We start from the raw sequence: 25933 nt of genomic DNA on the forward strand, positions 1-25933 counted from the left end.
GGCCAAATAAAATTGCTTTTGAATGCCTTTGGATAGATGTGGCTGCAGCATTGGTTCTTAATTGCCCTAACGTTAAATAATTGGGCCTATGTACCCACGATTCTATATTGTTTGGAGAAGTTGTAATAGCTTGTGTATATGTTTTTTGAGTTATTTCTTGGGTTTTCTCTAATTGTTCTGTTTCCATAGGTGTTTTGTCTCTTGTTTTTAGTTATGTACTAATAAAGAAATTAAGTCTAATGACTGATCTTCTAATGAGTAGAATCCTCAGAATGAAGGATTTACACAACCTTGAATAGCTATACTAACTTTTTCCCAGTCATAGTATACTCTTGCTTGAGAACCAAAGTAGACTATATAACAGGAGAACTTCTTTCCAACTGATTTTAGTATTATTGTCTGGAAATAATTAGTCATAGCATTTATTATGGCTATCTTGTATTTAGTTCCTCTAAGAATTGTTGGAATATCCCAGATGTTGTCAAGAAGATACGTCTGTATGTGATCTAATTTTTCTCTTGCTATAAAATGAAATTGTTCTTCATAACAAGTAAATTGTTAAAGTTCTTGATTTTCGAATCACGTGATTTTCATTGTAAAAGTGTTGACTTTCTTTTATTTATCCATGTCTACAAGAAGTATGTCAAAGTTTATTGTAGTAATCGAGATAATGTATTTGTCAGGGAATTGTTGCTTCCCTTAATGTGTTCTCATTGGATAGTTAACCTTTGTTAAAAAAGATATCTATAAATTTTAGTCATCTTTTTGTACTAAGGCCTTTTGTTTGTTGGATATATTTTACTATAGCTTCAAAGTCTTTTCTAACTATGATCTCTTGTTTACTGCAAATAAAAAGTTTGAAAGTATCAAGACAGTAAATTATAGCTAAAATTTTATACTCTAAAGAAGTTAGCTGACATTCTTTATATTAGCCTGAAGCATACCTACATAGTGCTTCTATATGTTTAGGATCATATTTATTGGATTTTCTGTAGAGGACTTCTCCTCATCCTATTTCACAACCATATATTTCTATAATCAGATAATTTGAATCAAGTGGTAGTGTTAATTCAGGTAGTTCTCTTATCATATCTTTTATTTGTCTGACTAGATCTAAATCTTATTGGTTAAAATATTTTTATTCTCTTTGTGATGTTTTATTATACAAAGGTCCACTAATTTTTCCTATATCCTTTAGATATTATCTAGCATAATTTAAAAGACATAGAAAAGATCTATCTTCCATCTTATTAGGAAAATTTTGGATTTTGGTAGTAGTATATGGTTGTAGAGATATTTTCCCTTGTCCAATTTCTGCTCCTAGGAATTCTATATGTTTGACAGCCAGTTTCATTTTACTTTGGGAGATAATTAAACCATGAGTTTCAAATAAGTTAAAGATAAGATGTAAATATGCATAATGCTCTTCTTTTGTCTTGGAAAATACTAATACATCATCTCTGTATACACATGTATAGTTGGCTATATTTCTAAATATATTATCTATTTTTCTTTGCAAGATTTATAGTGCTACTTTTAAACCAAATGACATTATCATGTCCTTCTAGACAGGAGAAAGCAGTCCATTCCATAGAGTTTAGATGCATTTTGACTTGCCAGAATCCAGATTTTATGTCAAACTTTGAATACCACTTTGAATCTTGTATTTATTCAATAACTAATCCTAATTTGTCTGAAATTTTATATCCATCTTCTTGGAAATTGCCATTAAATCTTTTATAATTGAATATCATTCGGGATTGTCCTCTTTTTTGTTCAGCTCCTTTGTTTACTATGAAAGCTGGACTCTTATGTCTAGAGGTAGATTGTTGGATAACTCCAAGTTTTAGGAGTTGTTGAATGTGAGTTTTACATTCTTTCGTCTCCTAGTTTGTATATTGCAAGCCTTATGCTTTTATGGTTAAGTCTGAATTTATTATTGATAAGTGATAGTATAAATTTTTTCTATCCCAATATTTGGTGGGGTTGTCTCTTATAATTTCTAACTTTTCTAGTTTAGAAATTATATCATTTGAATCAACTTTCGTTGAGATAAGCTGGAGTAACGTTGTTGGTGCTAAAAAAATCCTTTGGCAGTTCTAGAGAATTAAAAAGATCTTTGTTATGCAATTCTTCTGTTAAGTCATCAAAAAGGTTATTTTCCTGAAGTTCTTGAAGAGCTAAGTTATTGGAAATGGGTTGTTTGTATATTTGGCAAGAGCCTCTATAAGTAATTTGGTCTTTATAGTTGTAGTTGCTTCTTGGGCTAGAGGGGTACTATGTACCATGGGTTGTACTCTTTAGATGGAGGTAGTGTTAATGGAGCCAAAATATTTTAAGGGGCAACTCCATGCTTTTGTACCGACGCCTAATAGTCAGAGACGATAGGGGATACAATAGGAGTAGAGAGAAAAAGAACATAATCCTTGGTGAGAAGAAGGGCACGGTCCGGTTGGATACGAAAGTTGAGTCTAAGAATTAAGTGGATATCGGAGTGTAGTAAAGGTTTTATCCAGAGTTTAGATAGTGACAGGGGTGGACTGAAAGTGTTATAGTTATTGTAAAAATGAAAGTGTATGTTTGTAACAAACATTGTACTGGTTAGAGTTTGACCATTAAATTGGGTACTCACCATAGGATGAGTAGCAGTTTTGATGAATGTAGGAGGTAAGATTGCTAAAGGGGTCTTCTCAGCTATTGTGGAGTTAGTAGCTCCATTATCCAAAAATGCATGTAGAGTGAATTCATGGCCATGGATATTGGCCAGGCAATGGACACGAATGTCCATGGCGCGACCAGTATTACAAACACTAGGTGTTTTAATAAAGACCATGTCCAAGTCCTATTGAGGCTCAGGGATGACTATCTGTTTTCCTTTATTAGCTTGATGAGGCTTAGGTACCTGAGCTATTGGTTTGAGTAGTTTTATTTCATCCTCTAGGTTGTTAAGTCTAGTTTCTAAAATTGCAATTCTTATTTCGAGAAGTAGGTTTCTTGGGGGTCTTGAAGTGATAGGCATTGGTATGGAAATGCCAAAACTTTGTTCTAGGCAAAGTGTGCAACATTGTTGTCTGCACAAGCTACACCTTCCTCGTTTGTTTATAGAAGCATAGTAACCACAGATAAAATAAGGAACATTAGTAGTTCCTGATTTTAAGATCCATCGGTGTGGACATTCGGAGTATGTATCCAGGGTATCCCATTGTTTCTCTAATTCATTTATATCATCTTGTAATATATCTGTAGGAAAATCATATTTGTTAATTTATCTTGGTGGTTGTAGAAAAGAATTGATTAATGTATAGTCTGAGGAAGAAGGGACCTTTTCTAGGTCGTCAATGGATACTATTGAGTATATTGAGGATGTGTCTGAGACATCTAGTTAGATTTCAACTAAATCCATATTTGTACTGTTTATTAGCTGGGCTTCTATTATGTAATGGTTTTTCTTTGAAGGACAAGCCGAAGAAAGATGTCTTGGCTCATGACAAGTGAAACATGTAATAGTGTTTGCATATGTTTTCTAAGGTTTATACTTCCTTACATGTTTATCTTTATTTAAGTAAGGCTTCATTTCCTTATTTTTTTTGGACAAAATATGTTTTCTTTGGTTTTCTCTTGTGTCATGGTTGTATAATAGGTCTAGGAGGATGTCGTCCTCTTCTTTTGTATTGTTTATGTTGATTGACTTTATATTGTTGTGGAGTATAAATCTGACTACAAAAATCACAGTGTTAGTTTAAAAGTTATTTTCGTATTTGTATATATGTATATTTTTCTTTTAGTACTACTATAATGTGTTGTATTCTTATCTCTATGTTATCATATTGTGGGGGTACTTTCATGTTTGCCATACTTTATGGATTTCTTTGCCTAAATCGTCAAGTAATTTACTAAACTGTCTTTCCCCTAATTCAGTGTTGTAATAATTTTTAGAGATTGCTGTTAGACTAAAAAGTCATTACAAAATAGTTCAATCCAATTCCAGCTAAGGAGCTATAATTGCTCTAAGTCTCTCATTGCCTCTTACTGTCTTAGGTTTAAGTCTGGTTAGCATCTTTGGCTGTTAATATGCGGTGTATAGTATAACAAAAATTTAGAATATTATTTCCTTGAGCTGCTATTCTAGCAATGTCTTATGGAAACTTTTGTTTATATGCTTCCCATGTTGTTCTAGCTACATCTCCTAAGTAATTTTCTCTTATACGCATCATAGCTTCTCTAGATTCAATATAAATTAAGTTCATGTTTGGTTTGGTAGTCCCTTTGGACTAAAATAATTTATTATTCTAAATATGTGGCATACATTTGGGGATCATCACATTCTGCTATATTTCATAGTACTGAGTTTTATTTTCCAAAATAAGTAATTTCTAGTGACCTTCGTTTTTCTATTATTTTAAGTAAAGGATTGTTATTGGTGTACGGAGCAATTCCTGTTCTAGGAGGATGTCCTTGGTCATAGTCTCTTGTTCCCATGGAACTTTTAGGATAACGTGTGGTTATTGGAGGTACATTTAAGGGTACTATTCTGAATAATCTAGATGTTCCTGTTGATTTTGCTAGATTCATAAGATTTACTTGTGGGAGTTGTTTCCTAGCAATGATGTTTTGATCATCATCAAAATAGAATTCCTAGTCCTGTTTTAGTCTGTGTAATTATTTTTCATTTTGTTTGAATTCCAACAGTTCTTCTATATTTGTATAGAATGTTATTTCTACTAGGCTATATATATATTCGTCTAAGTCATCATAAAACCCCTGGAATTCTTGGTCCTAGTTTTCTTCTGGTAGGCTTTCAATATTCATTAAGTTAAAATTTTCTTTCTCTTCATCATTTTCATTCTAAGAAGTAGAGGGTTGATAGTCATTAAATCTGACTATCGTTTTCCCATGTCTATTTTTGTACATAATAGATTATTTTGATCTTAATGTTTGTTGTTGTGTGTTGAGGTCTAGATTTAAACTCCAATCTAGTCCTGGTTTCAAAAGAAAAATCCTTTGGTTCCAAAAAGGATATACCTTTTGATGTTAAGACTTTAATGATAGAGTTTATTTAAACTTTATAACTATTATTAATTTATGTCATTATTTTTTCCAAAAAGACTATATCAATCTGGATGTTATCATTTAGAAAATTTCTATAACCTTTGGCTTGGACATTTATTTTAATATGTTTAATAAAATATTCAATAGTCATATTAAAATTTGGACAAAAGTATGATAATTCCAAGATTATTTTTCATGTCTACTTCTAGAAGTCCAATGATTGCCTGCTCTGTTTCTAAGAAACAAGAATCGTAGAGGGCTAGGAACACTTTAGCTCCTTATTTTTTCTTGTTAGTCCTCTAAGTCCTATTACCAGTAGTCCTAGGTGAATATAGTTATGCCATCTTTGTGAGAGTGCTCTTGCATATTCGACTGTCATGAGAGCTAAGTGTTCTTCTCTTCCATCTGGTAAGTATAGTGGTTGTATCCTATGATGCCTATAAAGTACTGTTGAAAAGTTTAGTAATCCTTGATTATAAATTTGTCTTAGATTTAATATTGTTAATTGTCTATATGAGAAAGTAACCATATTACTTTCAACATCTATTAAGTCTTCTAATTGATATATATTTGTTGAGGTACTATTTCTTCCTTGTGTTATGATAGTATCTAATCAGAAAGTAGTATTTGTTTCAGTTTGTTCTCTTATTATTTGTGGGAGACCTAAAAAATGTTCAGTTTTGGTTCGTGTGACTCATTATATGTTAAAAATTCATATTTTCTTGGTTGCTTTTTAGGGATTATAACTTCTGTAAAGAGTTTACTTAAATCTTTTGTTATAGTGTTGATACTTTCATATAAATATGTGGTCTTAGAGAATTATTTTTTATTTGAGCTTCTAGTTGTAGTAATTTGTTATCTATTATTGTGAGTCAATGATGGAGAGATGTGAGTAAGGCTAATATGTTGTTATTTTGTTGGATAAGGACTTGATCTCCTATTCCTACAACTTAAAGTTTACAATAGCCTGATTCTGTTGTTGTAGCAAATTGTTTGGAAAAGTCTAAAGTTTCTTCATAGTAATTATTTTCAAAGTGCAATTTATTTATTTATATTTAACAACCTCAAGTGTTTGTGGTAAATTATCTAGTATATTTGTGAGTTGAGCTTTGTTGGCTATGAGTAACTCTTTAAGTTGTATTAGTGTGTCTCTTGGTTAACAACTTTTTAGTTCAGTGTTCCTTAAATGTCTTTTAAGTAAGCAGTCTTGAGATTCTTTTAAAAAATCTAAGTTTTGTCTAATACTATTTATCTATTGATTTTGTTGTTTTACTTGTCCTAGCTGCTCTTGAAGTTTTAAGAGTAAATTTTTAATGATGTCTAATTTTGGACAAGAATTGTCTATTAGAGGATATTTTTGTATGAGTTGGTTTCAGTTAGGCATAAAAAGTCTTTACAAATCTTTTAGGCTCTGATATCAATTTTAGATTTTAAATTTATTATTTTATGCATAAAATTTTTAGATTTCAGTAATTGTATGAACAATAACTGTGAACAATAATTATGAATAGTAAAAGTGAACTGTACTTATGAACAGTAATTGTGAACAGTAAGTTATGTGCGTGTATATATATGCTGCAACAAATGTTGGGTGCCTATGTGCGCCTAGTGATCTAGGCGTCGGGATTCCATTTTTTTTTTAAATCAACATTTTAAAAAAATAACATTATAACCCGTGAGATCTATTTTTTTTTTATCTTGAACACTATAACCCAAGAGGGAAGTTTGAACTCTAGAGGGAAAATCTTATTAACTTAACTCATAACCCAACCTCTAAATCCTAAAATCTTAAACCCTAAATACATATAATATACTCCGTAAGTATCTAAAATTTTTAATCTTGAACACTATAATCCAAAAGGAAAGCTTGAACCCTAGAGGAAAAATCGTATTGGATCAAACTAATTATAACTCAGCTTCTAAATCCTAAAATTTTGAACCCTAAATACATATAATATACTCCAAAAAATAATAAAAAAACCTTGTGATTAAATCTCGGCACTTGGATTCAACCCAGGATGTCTGGATTCAATTCAGATGTCCTAGGTTCGTACAATCGTACGAGGTATGAAAGTTTAAATGCTAATGAATTCGATACATTAATGTTTATAAATTAAAGTTTAAACATAAATTTATCTTTTAGTTTTTTTTTATTTAAATACATGCAAAAAAAAAATATAGTGATTTATAATTTTTTAATAAATTTATATTATTTATAATTTATTAAAAATAAGAAAATAATATAAGTTAATTTATTATATAAATATTTAATCTAATTTACATGAGTAAGAATTTTGCTAATTGAGACCAGAGTTTTAATCTAATTTACTCGTGATCGTCGCGAGCGGTCGCGAGCTGTCATGCGTGGAAGCTCACAAGCAGTCCATCCTTTGCGCTCTTGGTCGTTGTGGATGTTCACCACCACCGCTCACGAGACACCCACTGCTAGACCATGAAGGGATGTCCGTCGCTTGCGAGCGGCCGTGCGTGGATACCAGCTGCTTGCGATCGTTGCGAGCTGCCATGAGTGGAAGCTTGCGAGTGGTCGTGGGTGAATGCTTGCGAGTGACCGTGCGTGGACTCTCGTTGCTCGGATCGTCATGAGTGGTCATGCGTGGGCGCTAGTGAGCAGTCGTACAGGGATGTTAGCCACTTGCAAGTGAACGTGTGTGGACACTTACCGCTTGCAACAAGTGTGAATGACTATGTTGGACCGGTAGTGTAGAGCCATCGGAGCCACCAGAAACTCGAGTAGTTGAGAACAAAGATACACATGACAGAAAGGAAAAATGTTCCATCTGATTTTAGGTGAATAAAAAATAGTTAATAAATGAATCCACGGATTTATGAATTCATCCATATATATATATATATATATATATATATATATATATATATATATATATATTCATTGTTCCTTAAAAAATAAACAACTAACAGTTTCTGCTTTGCTCAGTTTTTACTAAATTCTCTTTGACATCAGCTTCTTCTCTCTTTAATTTCTCCTAACGCATTGTATATAGTCAACATTTAAAAATCGCAATCTCTTCTCATCCTGCAAATCTAGCATTGTTTAATAAAATTCAGTTTTAATTAAAAAATAGAATCTAAAAGTTTAATTTATATCAAAAATTCAGTTTAATCAAACTAAAATTTAAAATTCAATCAATTTATTCGATTTAATAAATTTTTTTACACATTCCTACGAACAAACATTGTTACATGTAAAATTACATGTTCCAAACACTTTGTTTTAAAGTAATGGTCTCCTGATCAACTGAAGATGTTCAATAAATTGATCTACCAAATTATTTTTATATATGAACATAAGCAACATTATTCAATTTATATACTAATGGACATATAGTAATATTCAAATTAATATTTGGTAAACTCATCAACATTATCGAGGCAAATTACTTTAATTGCATAATCCCAAAATTGTGTTTGTAGTTGAATTATTTGAGCAAGCAATGCAAGTTTGCATCAATAATAAACTTATATGTGATCCTTTGGTGGATGCATCGATTAAACTTATAAAATATCCAAAGGTCCACAGGATCAGTTAATTGATCCACATGTTTCACCATAAACTCATTAATCAATCCAAAGGACAATGATGATTATCGGAGAATATGCGGCACATGTAAGCTCATTTGATTGAGAATATAATCAATTTAACTTAATAAAATATATCCTCTTCCAAAGCCTTTATTTATCCTATATAATATTAATTTTTTTGTCTTTTCCCATATTTCTTAATTATCGCATTATCCATATGCAACAATATCCTTATATTATATTTTTAATCTTGAAACCAAGTATGTAAATAACTATCTCTAAGTAATTATAAGATCAATTTTTTATTAATTTAAAAACTAAATAAGGAAAATAAGTACCAATGATAATTAAAAATTAGAAAAAGTAAATATTTACAAAGAGTTATCATATACTTACAGAATACAACAATACCAACCAGCTGCAGGACTATATAATTATAAAATGATTATAAATATTTTATTTTTATTATAAATAAAGTCTAACAAAATTGAATAGATAAGTATTATTAGAGCCATTAAAGGGATCCATCCGTGGTAAGTCGGTCATTTGGCTCGATCTGTTATCTTGACGGATTAATTTTTTTTTAACTCAACTCAATCTAAGATAATTGTGAATTAGATGGGTCAACTCATGAGCCCACCACAAGATAAAAATATATATATAAAATTAAAATTTTTAAAATTGAACTACGGATTAAACTCATAAGTTCATTGATTGTTTTTTATTTTAATTTTAAGTTTTGAAAAAAAATTCTCAATTCACGGATCAATCCAAGTCCATCGTGAACCGATCCATGAGGATTACAACCTAGACGGGATCGATCCGCTTGAATTTATTTTTAAATGAATTAATAAAATTTGGCTCATTCATCGTGACAATAGACGCATATTATGAAAGAAGTTGTCTCCTTAGGGCGATGCGGTGATTAGGACATAAAGTATTATCATATGAGGTCTTGGAATCGAAATTCAATACGTCTGAGTATATCTTTTTTTATGTTTTAGTCACCTATACTAATGGTTAATAGTCACTTATGATTTATCTCCTCCGTATCAACCTAGGTATGAATTGATGGGAACGCTGAAAGTGAACGAATCAACTTTTGTCACATATTATATTACGAAAAAAGTTGGTAATTTTTGGGGGGCCAAATTGGAAAATTTATCTATCAAATTCAAATGTTCTGCCACTGACTTCAATTATCACTTCAATTGCAAGGCAGTTGGCAAGGGCAATCTGAGCGAGGACATTCTCTTTACTCCCCTATTTAATTCCTGACCACTTTTCAATTTAATTCGCAAAATTTATACCTAAATTATTTTAAAATTTTCTTAGAATCTCATCTTAAATTACTTCGTGGACTTCAACGTATCAAAATTAATCGAAACCATAATTAAAATTAATATTGTTTGGACTCTTTTATATATATATTGTTAGCAAGAAAGCAACTTCTTAAAAAAGCTTAAACTAGACCACAATTAAAAATATACTAAATATTATGATAATAAAAATAAGGAACGCTATTTTATTTTATTTTTTCCTTTTGGAAAATATACTAAATATTTTATTGTTTGTAATTTAAAAGGGTGTGTTTATTGGTGTGTACAAGGCATTTTGAACAAGTGTTCTTCATCCTCTGTCTTCACGACGAAGCTCGAAGTATGCGACTCCCTTGGCTGCTCTTCCTGCACCTATCACTTCTTCCATCGGCTTCTGCCGCCGGAGTCCGTCCCCTGCCACTCTTCTCGAACTTCTTATTGATCTAATCTTTACTTCTAACTCTGTTCCTCTGTTTACCGCAGCTCGGCGGCACCTGTTTGTCGAATGGAAACTGCGGCGCCGGCTTACACTGCGAGACTTGCCTGGCGAGCCGAGACGTCCGGCTGAGGTGCACCCGGGTCAAGCCCTCCGATCCCAAATCCAAGGTCCTCCTCCTCTCACCCACCCTCCTTTCTCACCCGGTTGCTGCAGCGACTGAATTAATGGTGCGATGAATGGAACAGGGGACCGGGCTGCCCTTCAACAGCTACTCGTGGCTGACGACTCACAACTCGTTCGCAAGACTCGGCCAGAAATCGCTCACCGGAACGCCCATACTCACCCCTGAGAACCAGCAGGACTCCATCACCGACCAGCTCAACGTAAGCTACTACCACCGCCCACTCCCTTTTCCATTTCATTTCTCTTCTATTTTTTTCCCCTCCAAGTAAACGCAGCATCGAATATGTAGCAATAATGGAACTCGTCGTACTTTATTGATATCAATTATTGCAGGCATGCCTAGCAGAATAGTCATTCTTGCTTCTCTGCAACTTCCTTGTAGGATTATTTTAGATGTCCACTTCTGTGTGTGAAAGAAAGAAAGAAAGACAAACTTAAAGGATTTGTATTGATAGATTAGGTTGTCTTGAAGGAAAAACAAGTCTTTTTTAATGGATAAAAGCTAAGCTTGAAGTGTCATGTATGTCCACTAGATAATTCAAAATTGAAAAACAAACCTTGAACTTTTCTGTGCCTTTACTGAAACCTTTTCATACAAGTAAGAGTTCATTCCTAGAATAAGATGTGGCAGTTAAAGAAGGAAAAAGATTGGCACCAGAAATCTCTTCTTTAGTTCTGTAAAGTATCCAAGAAATTCCATTTATATAGTTCTAGAGACTAGATGGGGAATCACATGGCCTTATTCAAGAAGGATAAGTAGCAATGCGAACAAAGCCAACTCATGATTGCTAGGATTTCTGAACGTTTAATACATGTTGATATTATCCGGAATCTGTGTTAGACGGAGGTCGGATGAGTTGTTGCTAGTGTTGACGGAGAGGCGACTGAGATACCCTTCTAGTATGAGTCCACCAAAACGGACCCCCACGTGGCGCTGACGAACGACGATGACTGAGCCGGCGGTACCTGATCTCTACACACACTCGGACAAGCACACGGGACGTTAGAGGTCAAAAACTAGGGAAAAAGTCCTTGGAGCAGACCCTCCGACGCTCAAGTTAGGTACTTTTTCCCCAGAAGAACAGTGTACGAAGGAGAAAGAAAAGTAGAAGACAAGTGCGAATGTGCGAGAGAGTGTACTTGTGCAGGGGAGAGGACCTTCCTTTTATATGACAATGCGTACCTCTGGAGATTGATCGATGTCAGAGAATGTCGGGTGTCAGGGATGGAGGACACGTGACATCCTCCTGTAGACTGAAGGAAGGTTTCATTCGCAGATGACCGCAGATCGTTGGAATATTTTCTGACATTCAGCAGTTATTCCCTGACAGACGGTTATGATTCCCTATCCTTATTGTCGTGTAACACCTTCTGTCCCGACCGTGTATGAATAGGGTAGTTCGGACTGAACTGTCGGGTATAACTCCTAGAATAAACCTTGAAGGGCCAAGAGCTGTGGCGAGATCGTTCAAGAGCCGACCAAGAGTTGGATGACCAGGAACTAGCTTACCGAGAGAACCAGGCCTAGATGTAACCGAGCCGTGAGAATTCGACTAGTCAGATCCCGGCCAGGTATTCCCCTGACTATCCCCCAGGTCCTATACTAGGGCGCATCAGATATGGGGTCCTGGTCTGTGAGAACTCGATCGGGAATTATGTTGTTGACATCATCACATGGTCTTACTTCCTCTCTGACCGCCACGTCCTCTTGACTTCTGACTGTCACATCCCCTTGACTTCTGACTGTCACGATTTTATCGGACCCTACCATTATGCACTGTATCACATGCATTTAGATTTATCTGCGTGACATGTTAATAAGCTTCATTTTCATCATTGTTTAGTTTGCTGATTGCAAAATTCACTTGTGTAGAAAGCTATATTTAGATGACATAGATTACTTTTCTCACTAGGAGCTAAAGGTAACTATTTCATATTGCCAAACCACCGAGTCAATATCAGTTGGTAATTAACAACAGAGAAAATCTTCATATTCAAATGGATTGATCTTTCGAAGAGACCTTCAGATGAACAGGTGAAGCAAAGTGAATCTATTACATTAAATCATTATGAATAGATGAACTTGAAGTAAGCTGCATGTGATAACCTACTGCGGTTAAATCATTATGAAGCGATGAACTTGATGTGAGGCGCGATAATCACACACTTTACTGGATAACAACACTATTTTATAAAGGCTTTTATCTTCTTTTCTTGGACTTTGATGATCTTATTTCTGTCAAATGACTTGTTACATGCATTCGATCTTCTCACATTGTGTAGTTGGTGACATGAGTACAGAATGGTGTTAGGGGACTGATGCTGGATATGTATGACTATGAGAACGATATTTGGTTGTGTCATTCATTTGGTGGAAACTGTTACAACTTCACTGCCTTTGTAAGCTCCAATTGTTACTCGATGCAATAAGTTCTTTGTTTTATAGAGGCCATTTTGCATCCTATTTATTCATACTAAAACATTGCCTGTGCAGCAACCTGCCATTAATGTACTTAAGGAAATTCAAATGTTTCTGCAAGTAAACCCTTCAGAGGTCATAACAATATTTATCGAAGACTATGTAACATCTCCTAAGGGCCTCACGCGAGTTTTCAATTCTTCTGGACTGATGAAGTATTGGTTCCCAGTTTCAAGGATGCCTAAGAATGGTGGGAATTGGCCATTGCTAAGCGACATGATCACAAGAAATCAGCGACTGCTTGTGTTCACATCAAAATCAAGCAAAGAGGCATCTGAGGAAATCGCATATGAGTGGAGATATGTTGTCGAAAATCAATGTGAGAAGGAATTGCTATTCAACCTACTTTTTTTCATTTCTTGCATTGCCATAATATGCTCTCAATTATGCTTCAAGTTTTGCAGATGGAGATGAAGGAATGAAATTGGGTTATTGTCCGAGCCGTGCTGAGTCTTTGTCTATGAACTCATCATCAAGATCACTTGTTCTAATGAACTACTTCCCCTCGCTTCCTAATGTAGCAACCGCCTGCAAGCACAACTCAGCACCACTTGTGAGCATGATGAACACATGCCACAACTTGTCGGCCAACCGCTGGCCTAACTTCATTGCGGTCGACTTCTACAAGGTTAGTGGCTCTTGTCAATTTCTCATTTTTACAGTAGATTACTGGCACATTCTGAGTTGTGTTCCAGAGAAGTAATGGAGGTGGAGCCCCGGAAGCTACTGACATAGCAAATGGTCACCTTCTTTGTGGATGCAATGATATAGCCTTCTGCAAAGTAAGTAACATATTTACTGAAAGATACTAGAGATGAAAAGGTGTTTATAACAATTGTTGATTGCAATATACTAAAAATGATCTTCTCTAACAGGTTAATGCTTCATACGGTCAGTGCGATGTTCCACCAAAAGCTGGTGCTGCAGAAACATCATCTGCCAAAGCATCAAATGCACAAATTCTTTCAAGCCAGTTCCAACATCATTGTATGCTAAGAATCATGTTGGTTTATTATGGCTTATGGTTCGTTCTGTAAGTAGTCATCTGCTCTTTTGTTACCTCAGCAAACACAATGTTTTTGGCTTTCAGAAACAAAACCAATTCCTTCTCTCGGTCACTGTTGTAGTCTCTTATTTATAAAGTTTTTTATCCACTCAAAGCCCAGCCTCTTATACAAGCTTAGGAACCGGCCAAGTCAAGCTTGAAGTCCAAGTTTAGTGGTCGACCAAGCCAAGCTTGGAGGCCAAGACTAGGGCCGGCCAAGCCATGCTTGATGACCAAGCATGGGGTCGACCATGATAAGAAGAGAAAAGGAGATTTTATTTAAAATAAAATTTTGATAAAATCTTTCCTTTTATAGTCATTCATGAAGGGATTTAAAAAAGAAATTTTATTTTTAAAATTTCCTTTTATAGACATCCATATGGTTTTAAAAGAGAGTTTTAAATTTTAAAATCTTTCCTTTTATAGCTATCTATAAAGGATTAAAGAGATATTTTAATTTTGTTGAAATCTTTCCTTATTTGTAGTTATCTATAATGTTTAAAAGAGATATTTTAATTTTTAATAAAACTTTTCTTTTTTGTAACCATGTTTTTAAAAAGAGAAGTTTTAATTAATCTTTCATTTTTTGTAGAGATTAATTTTAAAACTTTCCTTTATTGCCATATACAGTAGAAAATTTAAAAAGAGAGAGATTTTAATTGTTTTAAATCTTTTCTTTTTTGCTTTTGTGTGGCCGGCCATGTATTGTTTAAGAGGAAGTTTTAATTTTTTTTGTTTTAAAACTTTCCTTTTTAGCCATTAGCAAGGATTAAAAGGAAATTTTAATTTTGTTTTAAAACTTTCCTTTTTTGCCTTGAGCAAAGATTATAAAAGAGAGGGAGAGAAGCTAGTCTCCTCTCTTGATCCTTGGGTGGTCGGCCCTTGCTTCTTCCCTTGCTCCTAGTTTTCTTTCTTTCAAGGCTAGCGACACATCAAGAAGTTCCTTTTCCTTGGTGGTCGGCTACTTGGAAGAGAAGAAGAAGAGAAAGGAAGTTTCCTATTTTGGCATCTCTTGGTGGCTCAAGAGTCTTGGAGGAGAAGAAAGCTTGGGTGGATTTCATCTTGGTAGATCATCACTCACACGACGTCCAAGAGAAGGAGAGGAATACAACAAAAGATCAAGAGGTCTATATGCTACAAAGAAAGGTATAACTAGTTATTTGTTTCCGCTTCATAACTAGTTCATGTTATTTGTATAAATCTTGAAAAACCAAACACAAGAGGCTATCGATTTTAGGCTATCATTTTTGTTATCATTTTTGTATTTCGATTTCATGTTTTGATATTGTGCTTCTATTGAGATCTCTGTAGTTAAATCTAGTTTATTGTAAGAAGTTAAATATCTGATTTTTTTGAAAGGATTTGTCTAGGAAGTGGTGGATGATCTCATACCCAAAAGGCCTAGTGTCTCGCCATGTTTAACCTGGAAGCCGATTTTTGAAATAGATATTTAATTAACTTCTGTAATATGGTTTAACTTAGGAAGATTACATTAGTTAAACTTGGAGTAAAAATGTTAAGTATCGTTTCCAATCCAAGTTTAACTTCTGAAGAGCAATTTGAATTAATAATGTCAAGCATCGTTTGCAATCTAAGTTGAACTTCAGTAGAACACATGGGTAGCTAGGAAAAGTTCTATACTTGTACAAAATTTTTGTACAAGGGAATAGAACAGAACTCCGGGTATAACAACCAACACGTCTATCGGAGCTTTGATCCACGATCTTCTCGGGGGCGTCTCCTTCACCGGAACTTCTTTTAGATCTGCTTTGGTTTTCTCAGATCTGTAGCTACTCACCTATCGAAGCCCCAATCCATGGTTTTCTAGAGGACATTTTACTTCATCGGAGTTTCTTCCATTCGCCTTCCCCAAAGTCATCGTTTACCATCGCCCAACACTTCATCCCGCAGCTTTCAGACAAGATCATATATATATATATATATATATATATACTATTGATAGTATAAAATTATTCAATCTACCAACTTATTAGAGAAAAATCTCCAATCACAACTTTATCTTTGCATGCAGTCCCCAATCAAAAAAAATTTTGTTTCCACTCCTTGCATGCAAAGTTTTATTTGTTTCAACTTCCTCATGTAAATTTTGTTACCTAATTGCCCTCATATTTTTTAGGTACAGAAGATCTAAAAATGAGTATAATTCCTCTTAAAGTTAGCACTTTACACTAGAATTAAGTATATTTTCTATTAAATTGAGTACGACTTTTTTTCCTACTTTAATATAATTTCTCCTAAATTCATCACCATTTAAATAAAATCTAGTATATTTGTTATCCAATTGAGTATCATTTAAAGAAAATATAGTATATTTTTCCTTCAATTGAGGTGGAAAAAGAATTATGCTCAATTTGATAGAAAATATTAATATAATTTCTCCTAAATTCATCACCATTTAAATAAAATCTAGTATATTTGTTATCCAATTGAGTATCATTTAAAGAAAATATAGTATATTTTTCCTCCAATTGAGGTGGAAAAAGAATTATGCTCAATTTTATAGAAAATATACTAAAATGAGTATAATTCCTCTTAAAGTCAACCCTTTATACTAAAATCAAGTATATTTTATATTAAAATTGTTCATCGTATTTTTTAGGTACAAATAGTTTAAAAATGAGTATAATTCCTATTAAATTCAGGACTTTATATTAGAATCGAGTATATTTTCTATTAAATTGAGCATGACATTTTTCCTGATTAATATAATTACTTCTAAATTCAACATCATTTAAGGAAAATTTAGTATATTTTCCATCTAATTGAGTACAATTTAAAGAAAATTTAGTATATTTTCCATCCAATTGAGGTGGAAAAAGAATTGTGTTCAATTTGATAGAAAATATACTAGATTCTAGTTTAATGTACTAAATTTAAGAAGAATTATACTCATTTTTAGACTTTTTATACTTAAAAATATCAGGGGCAATTAGGTAAACATATTTGAGTATGGAGTGAAAACAAAGATTTTTATCACTGGGGATTACATGCAAAATTTTATTTATAAAATTAATAGACCTTAATAGACAATTTATTATGAGAAAAAAAATATTGGGTTTAATTCAGATCTTTAAAAAATCAACGCAATATGTACTGGGAGAGTATTAATTTAAAGGAAACAAATATTAGGTTATTTGATAAATTAAATACGCATTTCAAGTAGTTTTTTTAAAAGTTGAATTAAGTGATTTGATAAATTTATTTCTCAAATAACATGCGATGTTATGTACCAAGGCCTTCTTAATAGGGTTTAACAATTAAGAATTTACTCGATCACCCCTCAATCCTCATTAATTTGTTTTATATTTTCAGACGAAATCGTTCATTTATTATCTTCTTTGTCTACATGAAATAAATGAACACTTGTTGCCATCTTTGAGTGAGTTAATGAACCAACTATTGCGCCTGGAAGTTGAGATGACAGCAGAGGAAAACATCACAGGGCTCGAATATCACTATTTGAAAGAGAAATGAGTGTAATTTTTGAAGCTTTGTTTTCAAAAACGGAGAAGCCTTCCCGGAGGGTGTATCGGTGGCTCTAGTCGCTTTTGTTGGTTCTGGTGGTGAGGTAATTTGAGCGTAGACAGAATGACAATATAAAATCGTTTTGGTAAAGTCAGCTAGAGTTAGTTTTTGTCTTTAAGATGAATTTAGCTCTCACACAGTGCTGACGGATTACGATAATCATCTCCTAAAATATAATGACTTTATCTTGTAATAAAAATAATGCAAATCGCAAGATCTTTGAACCAAAAAAGGTTCTTGCTTTTCTTTAAATTCGAATGTAATGAGTGAATCAAATGAGAATGTAAGATATCTTATTTATACTAAATGAAGGGATATAAGATCTTCTTAGTTCTATTAGATCTCATCCATTTAAATTGAATTGGATGATGTAGATCACATCTCTTTCTAAGAGATACAATGCCTCTTTATTTAGATGCATCCTTTTTGAAATCAATGGTTTAGATTGAACCAACGAAGAAACTTTTATCCTATTCAAGTTGGATGAATCAGATTTGTCCATCTTAATATGATGATCCAGATTAAGTCATATTACAAATTCATATGATTTCTTATTCACACATTAATTGGTTCAAAATCAAATTTTCAACCGTTTTTCCGACCAACTCACAAAAAAATATATTACATGTTGGAAATGTGAATGGAATAAAGAGGTGGAGACGAAAAGACTCTATTGTGTATGAGTTTAGTCCCACGTTAGAAGTGTCTTGACTTTATTGTTAGTTTAAATTATGACACATGCATTGATGTTGTAAACATATGCATGGGGAGAGACTCTCTCACGCGTGAGTGCGCAGGGGTGGGTGCAAATCCAGGGTCCGGATTGTACCGAACCAAGGTTAACTCGTGAGCACGACTTGCGCATGTCGAATGCCGGACTGGTTGAAGTAAAATTTACCCAAAAGAATGAACCAACATATTGCTACTTGAATCTTGCTCAAGGGTGTAATGGAAGCATTAATGTGAAATTGATGTTGATTCTCTCGACATTAATGGTAACATTAAACTCATTAATGGTGATTTCGTAATGTCTCAGTATTAATGGCGACATTAATCTCATTAATAATGAAGACATTAAACCCATTAATGACGAAATTAAACTCAGCATTAAATGATCATAATTTGTTCATTTATTGCAGGGTAAGATGAGAGCTCCTTATAGCTGGATCTTGAGCAAAGCGAAAGTGAAACAAAAGCAAGAGAATTCCTCCACCTTCGTTCCCCGATTCTTTTCTCTCAGTCGTGCATCCGCTTGGCTAAACTACTTGTGATAACACTCAGGTGCATTCTCAGTTCGCCACGAACAACTAGTGCTTGGTTGCGTTCATGGTTTTGCCGTTATATCCTGGGAAACAGACGATCTGAGAAAACCTCGAAGCAAAGCCGGAGGTGGGACGAATCTGTTTCAAGGAAACTGCGTCGATGTCAGGCCTCGGTCCGCTGCTCTGTTTGTCCGCTCGGTTGGACTCTTCATCTGCTGGGTCGACCACTCGCCCTTCTGATCTGCCCGATCGGTCTCTCGCTCTGTTTGTCTATCTTTCAGTCTGCTCGGACGCTTTGATTGCTCAGACTCTGAGGTCAGAAAACCAGCCCTGCTGGCAGCCTGAGATTATCTGCTTATGTCATCTTAACTGTGAGTTGAATTTAATTCGAATATTTAGATTCAGCTAATTTCCTGTAAATCTCCGGCTACAGATTGTTTGGTTTGCAACACTACATAGGCAACTGATAGTGTCGACAATTTGGAGAACTCGAGTTGGCAAAAGATGACTGTGCTTACTCCTGTATCCCCGCTAACTCGTCGTAAGGCTAACACAGACAACTTAGAGAACTCGAGACGACTAAATAGATGACTTTGATGGATTCCACTACAAGACATGAAAAAAGGTCTCATTGTCACCCTTCGATGGATATTATTATGAGTTCTTACATATTTTAAATTTGCTAATTTATTATCTATGTTTTAAATTTTGCCCACTAATTTGAGTCAATCAAGAATTTCATCCCATCAAAATCTATTATTCATTTTGATATTTAGGTAAATATTTAAATTAGGAGCACATATGCAAAGACGCGCGGAGCCTGCACGGTGATCTACCCTACTTGGGCTTATCCCTTGTAGTGGGCTATTAGCATCGATGTCGCCGCCCTTGGCTGCATTCTCTTTTTTTTTTTTTTTCTTTTTCCATGATAAACTTGAGCTTATCCCTTTCTAAACTCCCTCGGGCCCTCAGGCTACGGCACGAGTAGACATGAATGTAGCTCCACCATTGCACATACGCATCTGATATATTTATAGAGTCATGCTAGAACTTAGTTAGGGTTGAGTAATTTTATTTTTTAATAAAATATTGTTTTTTTAATATTTATTCGATTCAATTTTCGAAAGGGAGTTTTGGAGTAATGATAAAATTGTTGCTTTATGATTTTGGAGATCATGAGTTTGAGTCCAAGAAATAATCTCTTGCAAAAGCAGAATAAAACTGTGTACAATAGATCTTTCCCCGAGATCCCGCCTTGGCAGAAATTTCATGTACCGAATTATCCTTTTATTCAATTCAATTTTAGTTTTAAAATTGACAAATAGATTAAATCAAAATTTCATCAATCTTATATTATAAGTAATCTAGTGATGTACTTGAATTAGGATAAAATTGTATACAATAGGTCCTTTCTTAGAATTTCATCTTGACAGGAGCTTCGTGCATCGGATTATCCTTTTATTTAATTCAATTTTAGTTTTAAAATTGACAAATTGATTAAATTAAAATTTCATCAATCTTATATTATAAGCAATCCAGTGATGTACTTGAATCAGGCAATAACTACGCAGCTCTATTAATGATTTAACTGAATGATGTCATCAATTGGCTGATCAATGATTGGTTAATTTGGTAACCAACCTAATTAATCAATATTATATCGTTTCGATTTTAACAGCAAAGTTCGATTGGTCGATTTATCTAAAAAAAACTTCAATTGAATCGGTTTAGATTTATTCAATTTAATTTTGAACATATTGTTCATCCTTAAACTTAGTTGGAATACAAGCCACCACTAAAAGAGTATCATGCTTCATGCATGGGGTAATCTTTTTGCTAACAACAATATCCCTATATTATAACCATAGAATAATATCATAAAGAATCTTATCTTCCACATTGTACCATATATAACTAGCTTCCTTACATAGTTTGTTAGTTAGTTTTTGATTACTCTTGTTGCAGGGAAGCTTCCTAATTAAGAAGAGATTGTTTAATTCTAAGAAGCTTCCTTACTAGCTTCTTGGTGAAAAGATAACAACTTCCTGATCGATTTAAGTTGACCAATTGCTTGTGTTTAATTAATTAGATTGTCCAAGATTGCATTTTGCCTTCTAGGAACACACATCTAAAGAAGAGATTGTATTACTTGGAAGAACCTAACTATTAAAGATCGATCATCGTCCAACAAGATCTAATAGTTAAGAAAATAGCTATAAATCTATATATATAGAGCATAAATTAAATGGGCGGCGAAGATGGAAAGGAGATAGATTTAGTGGATCTTATAAAGTCGTCAAACGTGTTGTCTTCCTCAACTTGCAAAGCATTTGAGGACTTTGGAAATTATTAATCACGAGGAAGAGTTAGTAATGCTGATATATGTATGATTTAGATATTTAAAAGAACAACTTGAGATTTAAATATTAATCCATTAAATTAAATTCTAATTTAATTTTATCATATATATTACTCCCGGCCCTGATCATAAAGTTAAACAAATTAATTAAATGAAATAATTAGCCTCAGTAGTGAAACAAGTAGGGTGCTAATAAGGAATTCATAATTACCATAACTTGCCTTCATAGATCAAACCAGACAAAGAGGAATTAATTAACCAACTAATTAAGTTGATTGGTGATTGAGTGAGAATAAATTGAATCATCTCTTATTATAGTCCACCAGCTCCTCTTTATGAATCAATTAACAATATAATGAAACTACTTTTCTTTGCCCAAAAAAAAAGTTTCATATAAATTATTTTTTTAAATTCTCTTTGCAAACAAACAAATTAAACCATTGGATAAATATATATATGCAACGTAACATTATTCAAAGTAGCAGTTGAGAGTTCTGTTTCAACCACAAGCAAACAAAATGGAGAGTCTTCTCTGCCCGATATTAATTACTCCTTAAAAGAAATCTCCCTCCCTGCTTAACTCTTATTCATATTGCTAATTGGCAAGTTAAAGCTTCTCCTCATCCATGGCGTTCATCAAACTAAATCTCAACGTAGACGTCAACAGTTGCCTGAGCGGGCTGTGGGCATCACTGCAACTAGCCATAGGCAGGCCAAAGACTGCAATCAAGAAATTGGAAAAGGAAATGGCGAGATTGAGAGGCAAAAGGAACGACATCAAGAACCAAATCGGCGAAGCGGAGCGCGAAGGGAAGATTCCTACCAACGAAGTGAACCAGTGGCTACAGGAGGTGGAGGAATTGGAAGGCCAAGTGGCCGATATCAACCAGGATTTCCAAAGTATGATCAGTGAGTATTCTCCCCCACCTTTTTGTATTTTGATGCATACAATATCATCTACAACTGGTTTTTTACCTATAATTAAGAGAAAGAAAAAAGTTGTTTAATTTCCGTGTCTACTACAACTGGGCGCTTTGTTTCGTCAGGTTGCTTCAGTTGCAATTGTTTCAGTCTAACACAAGAAGCAGGAGATCAGGTGCCTATCAGAGAGCCATCAAACTGCTGCTCCATCATCCGAAGAGTGGTGAAGAAGCTCGGCGAGGCTAATGAATTGATGAGTCGAGCTAGTATAGTACTGGATCCGATTGCCACAGTTGGGCCTCCGGAACCCACCGTGATGCTTCCCATCGTACACCGACCGCCTGTAGGGATCGAGTCATATGTGGAGGATATTGTGGGCTACATCGATGGTGGAGAAGGCAACATCACAGGCATCTACGGAATGGGTGGTGTCGGTAAGACCACCGTGTTAAAGAGCATCCAGCGACACTATTACAATCATAGAATAATATTTGATCATGTCATTTGGGTTGTAGCCTCCAAAGATTGCCAATTGAAAAGGCTCCAGATGGAGATTGCTCGAACTCTAGGACTGAACACACTGCAGGAGAGTGATGATGAAGCAACTTGCGGTGATAAATTGTTTAGCTACTTGAAAAACAAGAATTGCTTGCTGCTTCTCGATGACAGTTGTGAATACCTGAATCTTCAACTGTTGGGGATGGCACACTCGGCTACCGAACAAGGCCAGCAACAACACGAGCTGCGCCGCAAAGTCGTGGTGTTCACAACCCGCAGTGAGATAGTGTGTGCACGATTGGAAGCAGAAAAAAAGATCAAAGTCAAATGCCTAGATCAAGATCAAGCATGGCAACTCTTTAAGGAGAATGTCGACGGGGATGTTCTCAGCTCAGATAGAGGAATCAACTCCTGTGCTCAAGAAATTGCTAAAGAATGTGCAGGTCTTCCGCTAGCTCTCATCACTGTCGCCCGGGCCATGTTAGGGAAAAAATCATGGGAGCTTTGGAAGGACGCTCTCCATCAAATAAGGGATAAACATGAGTGGACAAGTACCATTGATCTTTCAGAAGAAGATTCAGTTGTAATGTATAAAGCCTTCAAGTTAAGCTATGACAGTTTAGAAAATGACTCGATAAGAGAATGCCTTTTGTGTTGCGCTTTGTGGCCTGAAGATTATGAGATCCATAAATTTAAGGAGTTGATACCGTGTTGGATAGGTTGTGGCATAATCCGTGAATTTAATGTAATCAATGAAGCTTTCACCAAAGGATGCTCCCATTTGGAAGCTCTCATGGCTGCATCCTTGCTAGAGCACTCCTCTAGACGGCCGAATTATTACGAGGCTGAACATGTAAAGATGCATGACGTCATCCGAGACATGGCACTATTGATGTTCTCTGAGTTAAAGGGGAATAGAAGGAAATCGATTGTAAAAGCTGGATTTGGTTTGCATAATTTGCCTAGACAGGAGGAATGGCAGGAGGCAGAGCGAGCATTGTTCATTGAGAACCAGATTATATCTTTACCAGAGTATGAAGCTTCTAGTTTTCCCAAACTTTCTATGTTGATTCTCTTTTTTAACTATCCTCCTCTGAATATTCCTCGGAGTTTATTCACTAGCATGCCTCGTTTAACATACTTGGATCTCTCTAAATGTTTTATAATAGAGCTTCCGATGGAGATTGGTAGCTTAACTGAGCTTCAATATTTAAACTTGTCCTACAACACAATCACAAATTTGCCGCTCGAGTTAGGTTGCCTTGACAAATTAGAGTACTTACTTCTAAGGGATAATTGTCTCAAGACTGTACCCAACGGGATAATATCCAATTTACTAATGCTCAAGTGGTTGGATATATCACAACAGATTCCTGTATGTAAGCAATGGTGGGATGAGTTGGTCCATTTCAGAGGATGCCACCAATTAAGTTTGGAAATTTCCATTTATGCAACTGACCTCAAAAGACTCAACATGTTACCAAATGTCTCGGTAAGGAACCTCGCTATGAGCGGATTAAGTTCAAAATTTCAGATGTTGCAATGGAGTCTTAGAGTAACTGACAACCTCGAGTGTTTAACTATTTCAAATGTCTGGAAGGGAGATCAATTAATGGTGAATGCAGGCGTCGACTGCGAATCAAGTTTCAAATGTTTGAAGACTCTCAATTTGAAATTTCTATACCAATTGAAAATCAATTGGATGGATGGAGTTGGGTTCAACAACCTTCGCGACCTATACATTTCTAATTGCTACAAGTTGAAGGATGTTTCTTGGGTTCTACAACTGCCATGCCTTAATCTTCTAAGCATACTAAATTGTCAGGAAATGGAGGAAATAATAAGTAATGTTGGCAGTTCCAATTCTAGCTTTGGCATCAAGATGTTGGCTTTGTCTAAAATGGATAACCTGCAGCGCATTGCACACCAACCACTCCATTTTCCCTACTTGGAATATATATCTGTGAGCTATTGCCCCAGGCTCAAAAAACTACCATTTGGAGCAGAAACAGTGAAGAACAGATTAAAAGAGATTCAAGGCGGTCCAAATTGGTGGGACGACTTGGATTGGGATGATTATAGCATCAAGGATTCCCTCGCCCCTTATTTTAGGTAACACATTCGAATCCTGGAAATAGTCTATTGCAAAAAGTAAGGTAAGACTGCGTACAATAAATCATTTCCTGGGACATTAATTTTTTTTTTTGTTTAGGGATGGATCCAATTTGCTTAGACAGGAGAAATGGCAGCCAACATTGATCGTTGAGGACCATATTATATGGTTACCAGCGTACGAAGCTTCTACTTGTTCCAAACTTTCTAAGTTGGTAGTTGATGTAAAAACGTTGCCTGACTTGATTAATTTTTGTTTGTATTAGTGGTTTGGATGATCCAGAAGACGATGGGAGCGATGATGAAGAAGATGGAGAAAATGAACCAGAGGCCAATGGTGAAGGAGGAAGTGAACAGGAAGATGATGAGGATGATGATAATGACGATGATGAAGAAGAGGAAGATGATGAATACGAAGAAGAGGAAAACGTTGAAAAAGACGACGAACTGCAGCACCACCAACAAAGAAGAGGAAGTGAGGTGTATTGCTGCATTCTTTTGGGGTATCTGGTCCTCGTAGAATTTTTTATTTTTTTTCTTTTCATTTTTACTAGTGCTTGACATGGAAAAAGATTAGTGTTTGGGTGGGAGTAATGCCCTTGCATATTAGGTAGATAGGGCTGACCTCCTGTGTATTTTCTTGTCTTTGATTCTTGACATTTGGTTTGAGTTTTTTTAAAGAACTCATTGTTGCAAATGTGACTTTATAAATATTAGTAACAATCTTATGTCATCACACAATGTCATTGCAAATTATTACCCTCGCGACAATGACATACAATGTTCTTTGGCGGTTGCAAGGTCTTTTATGATAAATGCAAAAATGATGAACTTTGCAATAATATTTTAACCTTGTAGATAGATTTCTACCATGATAGTACGAGTATCTACAATACATTTATTGTCACAAATGCATTGAATTTTATAGAAGATATATTCACCAAGGGTTTCAATATCTTGAAATAATACTTATGAGTTATTTTGTCATTTATAGTAAGGTAGTCGAAATTGTTAGAGCATCCACATCAGTTACCTTATTCAAAAATTTTACCTTAAATTTTGGATAGAGTAGCTGATGTGCATAGATCTTATGATCATTTATACATGTTTTGACGCACATTCACTTACTTTATTCACGTATATTCTATGCATGTTCACCT

At 34.7% G+C, this 25933-nt stretch overlaps 2 protein-coding genes across 2 annotated transcripts; both read left to right on the plus strand.

The window, feature by feature from the left end:
• The first annotated feature begins 10185 nt into the window (after positions 1-10185).
• Positions 10186-14139, plus strand: LOC122002669 (PI-PLC X domain-containing protein At5g67130-like). The gene is made up of 8 exons (XM_042557937.1): positions 10186-10334; positions 10413-10535; positions 10614-10751; positions 12853-12951; positions 13046-13349; positions 13435-13658; positions 13726-13812; positions 13906-14139. Exons 1-8 carry the CDS (start codon positions 10272-10274, stop codon positions 14065-14067), a joined length of 1200 nt encoding a protein of 399 aa, XP_042413871.1. The 5' UTR covers positions 10186-10271; the 3' UTR covers positions 14068-14139.
• A 7679-nt stretch (positions 14140-21818) lies between these two features.
• On the plus strand, positions 21819-25468 carry LOC122002670 (probable disease resistance protein At1g61300). Its single transcript, XM_042557938.1, has 4 exons — positions 21819-22151; positions 22289-24773; positions 24874-24951; positions 25040-25468. The coding sequence occupies exons 1-4, from the start codon at positions 21869-21871 to the stop codon at positions 25332-25334; spliced, it is 3141 nt and encodes a 1046-aa protein (XP_042413872.1). The 5' UTR covers positions 21819-21868; the 3' UTR covers positions 25335-25468.
• Positions 25469-25933: the final 465 nt, after the last annotated feature.

Source organism: Zingiber officinale, chromosome 7A (assembly GCF_018446385.1).
Source record: "Zingiber officinale cultivar Zhangliang chromosome 7A, Zo_v1.1, whole genome shotgun sequence".
NCBI lineage: Eukaryota > Viridiplantae > Streptophyta > Magnoliopsida > Zingiberales > Zingiberaceae > Zingiber > Zingiber officinale.